A 13715-nucleotide genomic window follows, 5' to 3' on the forward strand; every position below is an offset into this window, starting at 1 on the left:
CCTATTGTATCTTTTTTAGAATACAATGAAATGATTGAACGAACAGATAATCTAAGTATTGTCGAAATTAATGATGACAATGATGTAAATAATGAAAATAATGTTCAAACTTGAATTCATTGAAATTCGTGTAAATATAAATACTATGTATAATTAAGATAATTTTATATTAATTATTTTTTCAACCACTTTGTATTTCTACTTTGTTCATGATTTTTTAACCCATCATATGTAACTAATAAATAAAACATAAAAAATTTCATATATTTTTTTTCAACTACTTTGTATTTATATTTTGTTCATGATTTGTTTAACCCATCATATGTAATTAATAAATAAAACATAAAAAATTTCATATAATTTTTGCATATAGTTTTAATTACTCTCAACTTAATAGTTCCGTTTTTTTCAAATTATTAAAATCTTACGTAATAGGAACTATATCATCAATATGTAAGTAAGATCGTAGATATTAATTGTGTATATTAAAAAAAAAAATTGGTGACATACATTCAATCAAGAAGGACCTTCAATGGCACATGAATAGCTGAATTTATTTTTGCTTATCAGCAGGAATTACAACCGACGTAATACGGTGGTAGTGCTGGCTGTGATAAATAATGGCCACCAAGCGGGTATGTGCGATATCCTTTATGTCCTAGGTTACTTGGCGGCATATCTCCGTAGCTTTCAGGGACAAAATCAAGACCCATATGTCCTTGCAGTCCTAAGATATTTACTAATCCGAAAAGAGTACGAGGAGCAATCGAATCCTTTGAGTCATTCCCATCTTCAGCTGGTTTGTTTGATAATGGGTTGTCTCTACTGAATGCTGAATCTATGGAGTTTTCTTCCTGAAAATCATGAGCCTAAACATAAATGAGAACACTATTTGAATAAGTCTTATGTGCTAATGAGTTGTTAAATCATAATAACCCATTAAATCAAATATGTAGATTTTATTACAGATTTATACTAAATATTGTAAGGATATAGTTAAATACAAGTACGAATATATTCTATGGTAACCGTTTCTATCCCATTGTTCGGGTTACGAATTAAAATATTATAATAAAAACCATAAACATAATAATAATTTATGTATATGTAACTACGGCATGTCTCTTAATAGTTGAAAGATATTGGGAAACTTAAACAATGTTTTCATGAGTATGGAAATAAATATCCTAATATATCTTTTACGGTGATACAAAGTTTTAACTAAAAGAGCAGTAATATATTATATTTTAAGTGTTCAAGACTATCGATTATCACATAGTACTCTATAACTTTTCCTTCAATATTTTAGGTAAAAGAAATCTTCATTACCTGAAAAGACGTATGAAAGGCTGCTTGCACGTTCTTCAATTTTAATTTAACCTTACTTTTTATAATACCAAGGAATAGAACAACCCATCTTATGATAGTTAAGTACAGATTTTCGACATACAAAACCATCTCATATCTTACTAAATATAAAAATTATAATATCACGCATATCTGTGGTTTCAGTGTTATCACTCTGAGGGACATACAGTGATGTTTATCCAATTATCAGTTTACATTGATCTACCATGTTTCATTTAAAAAAGGTTTATATCTCATTAAAAACTTTTTAAAATCAAGATATCAGGATTCTATGTGGTATTTATAACTTCCTTGATTATCTTTACCTGTTTTATTAACTGATTAAGAAAATAACTGACTCATACTGCCCCTAGAAGACAGAATGTTAAGTTAATATAATAATGCACTGTAATATTTCAAGTTTTTTTTTTAATTGGGAAAAAGTTAAAAATCATAAACATTTCTTCCTATGTAATAAAAATACTACACATTGAAAAATTGTATAATTCATACTACAACATATGCTACTTAAAATACGCTAATTAATTGTATCTGATTTAAAAATGGTTTCAACATTGTAACTTTTACGTTTTTACCCTGCACTTCTACCTTGTAATTTCCACCATTTTCTGTCAATTTTTTTTGGCAATTGGTTAATTAATTTTAACTTCCACCTATTTGTCAATTTTAACTTGGAATTAAATGAAAGCGATCTTCTGTGCCGTAATGATGTGAATTCTTTGAGATATTCCATTTCCAATGTACAAACATCACTAAATTTATTTCAGCCACTTACATCTTGTACTTAATTAAAGTTTTTTTGGTTTTACATGATCAGAGCCTGAGTTTAATTTTGTATCATAGCACAGAAATTAATATACTTTTATTGAATATTTAAAGGTTCTTTTAATTAATATATTGTTGAAAGCTAACTCAGTTCGGAAATAACATTAATTTAAATGTATTATTAATGAACCTAATTAATACAAAACTAACATAGTATTAGATAGGTACAATACCACTATCTTACCTTACTGTTAAAACAATTAACTACAGTGTACCCTATTGTTAAAACGTAAAGAATTAATAATATAAACGACATAGTGAACGTAACCTAAGTTGTATGTCTTGAGTAAACTGTTCCAGAGCAACACAATAGGTAATAAACGTCTTAGGTACCTAGGATTATCTCTCAGTTAAGCAGTTAAATACGGATTACCTCTCATCTCCACCTTTTATAACTAACTGCTGAGTACACTAATTATGTCATCTCATGTACATTAACTGGACTGGACATCAAGCAATCCACCGTAATTTCTATACTCATCACTAAGACATATAAAATTGTAAATAGATATGTTAATGAAGAATTTTTTTCATAAATATCTAATTACATAAATAATAATGCCTTAAGAGAAAGCTTAAGTCATCATTCCATCAATTTACTAATAAATAAATTTCCAAAAACACCAACATACTTCATATTACTAAAAGTCCACAAGAATATTTCAAATCCTCCAGGAAGACCAAATATAGTATCAATATCTTCTCCAACTGAGAGAGTTTCTTCATTTGTTGATGACCATTTAAAACAATTTGATACTAATCTTCCTTCTTTCATGAAAATTCGTAATTATTTTTTTCTACCTTTTGAAGAATGTAGCTCAACTTCTTGAAAATACTAAATTAGTAACAATCGATGCTCAATCGTTGTACATAAATATTTAACACCAAAAAGGAATTGATTATGTCAAATACTACTTAAGCAAACGTCCCAAAAATACACTAGCCTCTTCGATTTTCTTTTAACATTAAACAATTTCATCCTAACTATGAATAGCTATAGGTTTCAAAATAACTTTTATCTACAGCAAAGGGGCTCCTTCTTATGCTAATCTTGTTATGGGCAAGCTTGAACATGATTTTCTAGAAAAACAACCATACAAACCCATATTTTGGAAACGATGCATTGACGATATCTTTATGATATGGACATATTGTAATTAACATTTACAAATTTTTTTACAATCACTGAACACTTTCTGCTACTTAAAGTTTACTTGAAAAATATCTGAATAAACTGTGAGTTTCCTGAATACAGATATTTTTATTGAAACTCAGAAGTTGAAAACTACAATCAATATAAAAACACCAACATATTTCAATACCTATATCATGACAGTTGTCATTGGTCCCATGTCAAAAAAAACCATTCAAAAGAGTTTAGCTAAAAGAGCTTAAAATTTATGCAATGAAAAATATCACTTAGAACAATGTATTGATAATTTATTATCAGCATTTTACAAAAGAGGTTATCCTCGAAAACTTCTAAACAACAAACTTAACACTAAATAACTATCCAGTGGAACAATTAAATCAAAATTTGACAATAATGATCCAAAGTTTTTTAACAAAATACTTTATAAAATTAACAATATCTTTTGAGTAGCATACAGTTTATTGGACAGCTCTGCTTCAACAAAACACATTTTCAAATACCTTCCAAAAATGTAATTTATAAAACCACCAGTTTTGAAAGATATTTTAGTACATAAAAAATTATATAACCACCAAGACCAAGAAAACGTAACAGTTGGATCACCCTTGCAATAAACCCAGGTGTTTAGTTATGCGCTCTACATCAAACACAATTAAAAGTAGATCTGCAGAAAAATCATACAGTATATTTGAAGACTTATCATATGAATAAAAAAATATTGTTTTTATAATTCAGTGCAAGTTATGTACTAAAGATTATATTGGCTCAACAATAAATTCTCTTTGAACAAGGTTGGCAAGTCACAGGTATGCGCATAAACAAAAAAAGGCAGAGCAAATTGTAGAGTCACATGGCTTAACACATAACTTAAATTTTGAATAAACTTATTTTCTGAAACCAATTAGAAAGATATTAGAACATTTAAGTACAAACAGTCTCAGAACCAAGGAACAAGCCCATCAGTTCGTCACCAAATAAAAATTTCCAAATGGATTAAATTTAATGTGATTTATTGAACATAGTGAATACATAAAATTTAATCATATGTTTACCATTCTACATAATTCATTCTTAAGGTTCATTTTCTGTGTTGATGTTTATGTTTATTTACTTCTTATATCCCTATTTATAATTTTTTTATTTCCTGAATACAGTTTAAGCCAAAATATATAAATTTTGTGATATCTTCCTTTATTATACATATATAAAATTAAGCTGTTTATATACTAGTATTAAGCGTAAATTGTATTAAAAACCTTCTGCAATTATAAAATAAACAACATTATATTAAATGGACTTTTTTAAGTGTTCTTATTCCTTATACTGCAATAAAGGTTTAGGTATTTGACTCCTACTTTTAGTTGTTTAATAAATACCAACATTTTTCCAGGTCCTGCAAGAAAATACGGATCTCAAGTTACATTTAATATTTCACAATTAAAAATTAGTGGCAATGTTTGCCAATAAAAAGGGGACTTTGTTTTTGCTAACCCCTTCTCCTATAACTAGGCAGTATTTATATTAAATATTATATTTAGATGCATTTTATATTAGATCTTGGTTTTAAAAGTAAATAAACTTGCAGCTATGCAAAAAAAATGTTTAACAATATTTAGAATAGTATTTAACGCTTGATTAGCATTAAGAACTTACGGTACTTTTTCCGTTCATCAATAAATAATCATCATTTAATATAAACATGTTAGTATTTTTAGCGCAGTAGCTTTTCACAATACGATTTAAATTAAATTATTTTCAATATTAAATGCCAGTGACAGTTGGTGAACTGGAATTGATAAAGTTGGGTGGGCACGAAATGAAGGAGAAGCAGTCCTAATGAAATTAAAACTTTGATAATATCATTACATCTTCCCACTGCCCCTATTAGTGGGCCAAATGGAACATTATCAACTTAACACTCTTTAGATTATGTAATACATCTACGTCGATCAGTAAATTTATTTAGTTCAATAATTGATACTATGAGTAAAATGATCTTTATTTTTAAAGTTTCAAATACTTGAGTTTTTAGAATTCTACAAATTTTTAAAACGTATTATAGTAAAAAGAAAACCATACCACTACAACATAAACTTGGCTGGACATCATGGCGCTATCTGACCCAACCTATGGGGTTAGGCCATGAACGACCTCCAGGCCTGGATTGCCAAAGCATGATCTTACCTTTTGTGCCTATATAGAACAAGCTTATAATCTATGCAAAAATTAATCACTAAACAATAATTCAGTGACATAGGTTATGCTTCTCTTTTAGTTGATGTTGCTGCTTTGCCCTGTCACCAACGATGTGAACAACAGCTACAGAATTTAACTCTTTTCTAACACTTTTGTTCGGGTCCAAGAGCTTCAGGACCCATACGCAACGGCACATCAGTAATACCAAAGTTAGTTTTTATCATAATATTTTGTCCAAGCAACAGTCTATGAGATCTCTATGGAACAGAGTAAATAATCTGCGTATTCTGAAAACTATACGTCTTCGGTACCATACACCCGTTTTCCCTTCGATCTTAAAATAATTAATTAATAATTAGCAACTAATTAATGGAAACAATCTTTAGCTCATTATTATGTAGCTGAGATGAGGCCTGCTCCTCGAAAAGCGTCAGCGGACATTCTTGTGATCATCCGTAAGTAAGGCCAACATACTGAGTACTTTTTTCGAGAATAGTCAGCATTTGGTTGAGGCTGATGATATACGTCTACGATTTTAAGTATATATTATCTCCAATCACACTGACTACTATAGTTATAATGTTCTATTCTTTATTAAATTCTTCTATTTTACCAAATTTTTTGAAATATTCTCTAGTTGCTCATTTAATAAACCTTCTAACCCTCAATCTCCATCTGAACTCCGACAGATAAAGAAAATAAGGCCTCTCAAATGGTCTTCAAAAATAGATCACTGATAGTTCTTCTTCCCTCAAAAATTTAAATTTGTTGAAAAAACTACAATATTGATTTAGGTATAATCACAGTACCACTACAATTGAATTGAAATCACTGATTACACCTACCACACACTTATTCTCATTGAATTAAATAAGTATTTTATTTCCGATAGTTGTGGTAAATATGTCGAGTCTTACCTCACAGGTCACCAGCAATGTGTAAAGAAGGGGAATAAAATATATGACTAAAAAACTGTTATGGGAGGAGTTCCACAGGGCTCTGAACTTGGACTCACTATTCTCATTGTACATACACGATATAACTTCAATCGAAAGGAATTTAAAAATACCCATTATTACGCCAATAATTTAAAAACATACTATTACTGCTAACGTAACGAACTATACACTTTTGTGTCACAACTTCAGACCTAGATATAGAAATGATTTACTTAAAAGCTAAACAACATGGATTGACACCTGAACGTAAATAAGACGCAAGGTATGACAATAGGTTACTCGAGACTGGTTAACCTTATTAACCTTGATACTATACGGAAAACAAAGCTTAAAAATCTTGAGTTAAATTACCAAAATAAACGAATAATCTCAGACTAACTATTAATACAAGCCTAAAATGGGCGGACCATTTTATGTTAATATGCTGGAATCCACAGCATAAATAAATTTTGCTCTATTTGTGCAAATGAATAAGAAGTTTATTGCTGGTTAAAGCCCTTTTATTTTCACAAATCAACTCCGTGACGTCATGAACAGTGATTTAACTGTTGAGTAAATGGACAGACAAGACCGTTCTCACAATTAATGTATTAGAGTTAATTTATGTCAAACATCATAAGCACGTTTCACAATTCATTTTGCAATTATCACTAATTATATTTCAAAAATTCGCTTTTCTTTCCATTTAAAATTCAATTTTAAAAGTAAAAACTGCTATTTATCTGCCTGATTACGTAAATGTTTTCTCAGATGTTAGTGAACAACCTAGAAAAGGGAAGTTAGTTCATTATTATTTCCTATTAAGAGATGAACAGACTTAATAGGTTGTTTACTAATCTGGGTTGCAGTCATTATAACGTTATTCCTCACATTAGAAGTATTAAGGGTCGTCCATGTTTCACGCTGAGAGTCAAAAACTAGCTGCTAGGGTTCTGAAGGGCGACGGGATGATTTTTCTTATTTTATCTTACATTGTTAAATTGTACTTATTTAATTTTATCAAGAATCATACTATTCAGCTTATAAATTATGTAGATTTAGAAATTATATTTAAATGTTATTATATCTTATATTATGTTAGAATTTTACAGTGTCTGTATTCAGTTATAGTTATAATGATAATTACATTTTCAGTATTTGTATAAGGTTGACTGGTAGAACTCAACCTTTTTAATGGAATAAAACACTTCATTTCACAAACATAGGGATATGTAGTAATATATTCAATCGAGAACTATACTTTTTAAGATATTTCTTATTAATTTTGATCATAAAAATATATGGTAACATTTTATGTAGTAATTCATGGTTACTATCTAAACAGTTTTAAATATTAATAGTTTTGTGACTGCAGAAATTTTTAATTGTGTGCTGCAATTTTTAATTGAGTGCATTTTTTTTCTAATGTTCTTAGAGGAATTTTAATAGATAGTTTGCATGTGAAATTATAAAATAGTTGATATTTATAAATTTTGGCTTTATAAAAATAGACCGAAGTTTTTAAGACAAATAGTCACTTGTTTAACTTTGACTATATAGTTTATGGTAAATATTAAAATTTTAGTTCGTAAAATATGTATAAATTATAATTACCATTTCTGATGAAATTTTGTTTACTCTTAGGTTGTGTTGCCAAGGCTGTTCATACAAATAAGTTTATTTACCCTTTTTAAATTTATGAATACGTTACTAATAAATTTATAATGTCTTACGTTTTCTGTTTGTTTAACTACAGCCAGTTTCACGTAATTATAGTGTTTATTTATTTATTTAGTATACTTACAATGTCATATTGATTTTTGACATGAGGTAGGCTCTATTGAAGAAAGTTACTGTAATTAATTTTAAAATATTTTGTTTATGAAACAATAATTGAGTAGTGATAAACAAAGAAATATATATATAATTTAAATTCCTGCATAAATATACTTATTAGCAATGGGGGCGGTAGACTTTTGGTGTTCTTGCTGTTGGGACTCTTACAGGCTTTCCTTGAGGCATTCTTTGAGGCTTTCCTGGAGGCTTTCCTTGAGGAATTATTTGAGGGTTTCTTTGTGGCTTTTCTTGAAGCATTCCTTGAAAAATTCCATAGGGCATACCATCTGCAACTTGATGGCGTGGAGGAGCTTGGACGTAGTATACTTGTGGTGGTGGTTGTGGTATGTATATAGGTTGTGGATTTTGACCTCCACTAGGTTTACCAACAAATCCTTGGCCCAAATCACCATAACCTCCTTTTCCATGACCTATACCTGCACCTGCATGAACTCCTAACAGATGTCCACCAATCCCAAGTCCAAAAAGTGAATCCAAATATCGAGTAGAAATGGATTTACTCTTTGAGTCTGCTTCAGGATTCTTCAGTTCTTCTAAGCTTGATTTCCCGCTGCTGGATGATGGAGATATAGTACCCACGGAGGGGTTGATCTCCTTCTGAAATTATAAACATGTACTAAGTGCGTTTATATGCCTTATGAACACCAATAATCATAGAATTTTTGTAGCCTACGTGCAGTATTGTCTATTGCAGTATTGTGTGAATAGGTTATATTTTGTTGATATTAAGTATTATAGCTATATTTATAATGGTTATCCCACTAATATTATAATTAATGCGAAAGTTTGAATGTTTGGATATTTGGATGTTTGCATGTTTCGAGGTTTGTCCTCGAATCACGCTGAAACTGCTATACGGATTGTGCTGAAATTTGGAACAGGTATAGCTTTTGGTCTGAATTAACATTTAGAGTGCTTTTTACCACCCATAACACATTCATTTCACCAAATAAAATCGAATTCAAATTGAATAATTTTTGTCTTTACATTCGCACGTTATGATAAGAACAAAACGTATTTTTACAGCTGTTGACAGCTATAGTTCGACAAACTTTCTGAAACATCTGTTTACATTTGAATTTTATCAATAATAAGTAAACAGTGCTTGATCGATAGTGTAATGCAGATAGTAAATAAAACATTAAAATATAAATGTTACTCCAGATTGAGCCGGTGACGAATTAAAATCATCTAATGCATTAAATACTGTAAAAAACTAACCTTAATGAACAAATTTATGAATGTTTTCACGTAAGTTACTTTAAACTGGCGGGCTACCTTGACATTATGATATTACATTTTAATAATGGCTAAAGGAAAAACAGAGAAATGAATAGTAACATGCCTCAACGATTCATTCTTTCTCTGGCTACAGTCCAAAAAACAAGTGTAACGCAAAACTTTAATAACGATTATTTTGGAAAGTTGCAAAACCTTAATAAGAATTTCCCTCTTATACCGAAAGTACATAGTAAGTAGGCAGGACCCTCTCCTAGGTCGTAATAGGATTTTCAGTCTTACTTATGTGTGTATTTTCTTCATCAGGACAAGGTAAATCTCAACTATGTCAACACGATTTTGACCAAAGTAGATTTCCGAGAAGTAGATAATCGAACGTATATAAAATGTTATCGAGGCAATATGGCAAGCTAAACTGTGACATAGTAGGTAAGTGAATTTAAATGGTCTTAAGTAGGCACTATTTAACCGAAATAGGCATCTCGGTCTTACGTAATATATATATATATATATATATATATATATATATATATATATATATATATATATATATATATATAAATGTATATATTTATTTATTTATTTCTTCTTCGTCAGAACAACAAGGCAAATTGTACTATAGTACTAGAAATATCTTAGACCTGAAATATATGAAAAGGACTGGAAATATTCGCTTTTTGACCGAAGTAAGTTTCCGAGACCTGTGTGATCTGAGATTTGTGTTTTCTTGATCGGAATGACAAAGCAGATTCAGCTGTGACGTTATGTATATAATTAATTTGAACCAGAAATGCTCCTATACGTGCCAAACATGATATAATAATTAAGTTAAACTCTTATAGTATTTATCACGGACTTAAATAATATCTACCTGATGTATGCCTACTTACGTTTTAAAATGTTTATACTGCTCCCATCATATTAAATAATAATTGCATCTACTAAGTAATATAAGGACTTAGTAATATAAGATTGCGTGCGAAGCCACGGTTAACAGCTAGTATCTAAATAAACACCATCATATAAACGGATTAAAACAATTATAAACACTATAAGATATATGTTTACTGATAAAAAGTCAAATTGGTTTAGAAGAACGTAATATTTACTGCCCCTCTGCTTAGTAAGCTAAAAAGTTATATCCCTTCCTAATATTAATCTAACTAAGTTGAGGCATTAATGTATTTATGAACAGATTAACTAAAGGTGTGAAGTGGTGTACACAATACGGAAAAGTTTATTCTTTGAAAGATACTTCACATTTTTACTAAACATTATCATGGAAGTATTAAATATAGTATAAAATTGGGTAGAAGTACCTAAAAGCACTTGAAATAAAAGTTTCACTGAGTTACATAAAAAATTAAAGTATCAGCTCATTTCGCCCCCAAAATTTTTCACAGACAGATAAACAAAGACATTATTACGAAAATTAGTTTTTTTGGAATATTAAATGAATTTTTCTAACTAAAGTCTACGTTTAAATTGTACCAAACTACTGTACATCATATTATTTAAATATAAAGTATTTACTAAAAATTGTCATTTGAAATTAAAATAAAGATAAAACAACCAAATATTATGCAATATTTAAACTACTGAATCTGCCATTCAGTGCATATCTAGAGAAAATAACGAAAAGTTTATGTAACAGGTTTTAAATATACGTTATTTTATTATAGGTCCTTACTAGGACATTGGTTATGTAACGAATTCATTTATAAGAAGAGGTTATTCAAGAACAAACTTTATCTAAATAAAAAAGGAGCAAACTTAAAATTTAAAAACAGTGATCCAAAATGGTTTAGTACCAACCAAAACTTTAAAACATTAATAATTTCCTTTGAATAGCATTTAATAAGTGAAAAATTATACTTTAAAGTAACAATATTTTCAAAGCAAATTCTAGAGTAATGATTAAATGTTCCCCAATTAATTAAGATTCATTAGTGAAATCTAAATTACCACTGACAAACATTAATTAAATATCATTACAAAAACAAAAAGTATCACATCTATGTAACAAATCCAGGTGTTTGGTTTGAAAAATGTTACCTAATACATAAAACTTCACTAGCATTAAAACAATCAAGGCATATCCTATCATTGGCAACTTGTCTTATGAATGTGATTACTAGGTTCTGCGAAATGTATTGGGTCAATTAAATACCTTGAGGACAAGTAAAACTGTCCTAAAAACCGTACTAAAACCGTCGTCAATCATGTTATAAATGACGAAGACAATTTTGAAAAAACATATGCGGAAAGTACATGAATATCTAAATTAAATTTGTCTCAGAACACTACAAAAAGGTAACTAATAGGTATTCAAAACTAAAATTTTACACGTGCTGAAAATATGTAACTTTTCCAAAACAGTTAAAGTTTTAAAACAAGATCTGGAATAAACATGTTATTTATTCCATCCATATTTACTTTTGTTTCTGTTACTTTCAATTCCATACCCTTTATTCACCTGAAGACAGATGTTATAAATATATACCGAAATATTGGTTTAAAAGTTTTGTATGTACAGTTATTTATTATAAATAAATACTTTTAGTTTACCTTTTTATCTTACCGTTATCTATGGATTGAAATTTTTTCGGATAAATTATAACCACTAACATTTTAAAATTTATTATATATTTAAATTTTAATTAATTTCCAATAGAACCACGTGTTACTACATTCCTAATTAATTAAATATTTTTATTTACCGTCGCGTCGCTGTGAACCAGCACTACTGCAAGGCAGATAAAAATGAGTTTCTCAGAAGTCATTTCCTGTAACAGCAAATAAAAAGGTATTTTCTTTTATAAGCACTATTTCTACACTTTCTTAGTTTGTGTTTTAAAAATATTTTTCAGACTTTGAACAAGTTACAATTTAAACTATATGTATATATTATGACAATATAATTGTAATTTGTCATAGGGAAAATAATAGAATTAAATTTTTAATAGTATATTGGTTATATAACAAATAATTCCAGCAAAATTTATTTTACTTTTATTTTCGTTCTCATTATATTTAAGTTCAAAACGATTTTTAAATAATGTAACGCCCCTCAATACTTTCCATAAAATATACGTTGAAATCCTAGTCTTATTTATAAAATTTTAATATTCAAGAAAGAGGTTTAATTCGGATTTTCTTGGTAAAAAGTGTATATAAAACATTTATTGATTTGATCGTCAATTTAATGGAAATGCTTTTAAAGAAAATGGAACGTATTAATTCTACATACCCTTGTCTCGCATTATTTCTACGAATTTTGTATTTTTTGAAGGAAGGTTAAAACACCGAACTATAATTCAAAAGCGTTAAACAGCAAATTAATTCCAATAGTCTTTATTTCAGTCATATTGCGTTTTTATATAATATTTTGTAACAAAAATTAATAAAAACATATTTGCATATTAAATCTTTGCTATGCATTTATACATTTTAATGAATATGATACGATAAGCCACAAATAGCTGTTATTGGTAGTATTAGAATATTATTAAGATCCATATTCGATACTACTAGATTCATTTAATATAAAATATATTACAAAAGACTGAATAGTATCCCTTAGTTTTGTGTGTTGGTTATTCTTTTCATGTATGTTTCGTTTGAATTAATCTATTTATAAATTTAATAAGAAATTTTCGTTCCTAAATAACAATAAAGTATGTACTATATACATACATATATATTGCAAATATATGTAGTTTTTTAACGAATTATATAACAAACTATTCAATAAAAAAAATTTGTGCAAAACTGCACATAAAATAAAAAAGTACATAACATAACGACTTACCTTGGTTTCAGTCACGAAAAGACTAAAAATTGTATCAGAAGTATGTCGAATTATTTATTATTTCTTATTTGATCAAGATAAATAAATGAATAGTTCTGATATCATGTGCTGTGAGATTACATTGTAATCAAATTACCATAACCAAACGATCAGTTGCTTCTTCCACGTTTGAAATGTAACAATACTTAAAATAATTCATTATGATTGATATCAATGAGTTGATGTAAGTTACGGTTTTAGTGTGGTTATATTAAATTACTAGTTATGAAAAAAGGGTGGAAATAATGAAAAAGTATTCAATATTCCATGATACTTTAACACGATTTTT

The 13715-nt window shown here is 28.5% G+C and overlaps 2 protein-coding genes across 3 annotated transcripts; both read right to left on the reverse strand.

Moving 5' to 3' along the window:
• Positions 1-533: 533 nt before the first annotated feature.
• Positions 534-2534, reverse strand: LOC124356340. 2 transcript variants are annotated; one of them, XM_046807524.1, is made up of 2 exons: positions 2378-2534; positions 534-869 (listed from the first exon to the last, which is right to left on the reverse strand). In XM_046807524.1, the coding sequence occupies exons 1-2, from the start codon at positions 2447-2449 to the stop codon at positions 567-569; spliced, it is 375 nt and encodes a 124-aa protein (XP_046663480.1). In that variant the 5' UTR covers positions 2450-2534; the 3' UTR covers positions 534-566. The 2 variants fall into 2 exon arrangements, with proteins under 2 accessions (XP_046663480.1, XP_046663481.1); XM_046807525.1 differs by having other exon boundaries at positions 534-854; positions 2378-2531.
• A 5805-nt stretch (positions 2535-8339) lies between these two features.
• Positions 8340-13467, reverse strand: LOC124356341. Its single transcript, XM_046807527.1, has 3 exons — positions 13388-13467; positions 12297-12362; positions 8340-8934 (listed from the first exon to the last, which is right to left on the reverse strand). Exons 2-3 carry the CDS (start codon positions 12357-12359, stop codon positions 8434-8436), a joined length of 564 nt encoding a protein of 187 aa, XP_046663483.1. The 5' UTR covers positions 12360-12362; positions 13388-13467; the 3' UTR covers positions 8340-8433.
• Positions 13468-13715: the final 248 nt, after the last annotated feature.

This window comes from Homalodisca vitripennis, chromosome 2, assembly GCF_021130785.1.
Source record: "Homalodisca vitripennis isolate AUS2020 chromosome 2, UT_GWSS_2.1, whole genome shotgun sequence".
Taxonomy (NCBI): Eukaryota; Metazoa; Arthropoda; class Insecta; order Hemiptera; family Cicadellidae; genus Homalodisca; species Homalodisca vitripennis.

Excerpts from the sequence above, each read along its gene's own strand:
- LOC124356340 (XM_046807524.1), bottom strand. The coding sequence starts at position 2,449 with ATGTCGTTTATATTATTAATTCTTTACGTTTTAACAATAGGGTACACT. Across the intron at positions 870-2,377 it reads TTAATTGTTTTAACAGTAAG|GCTCATGATTTTCAGGAAGA; the intron begins GTAAGATAGTGG and ends ATTTATGTTTAG.
- LOC124356341 (XM_046807527.1), bottom strand. The coding sequence starts at position 12,359 with ATGACTTCTGAGAAACTCATTTTTATCTGCCTTGCAGTAGTGCTGGTT. Across the intron at positions 8,935-12,296 it reads TGGTTCACAGCGACGCGACG|AAGGAGATCAACCCCTCCGT; the intron begins GTAAATAAAAAT and ends TTATAATTTCAG.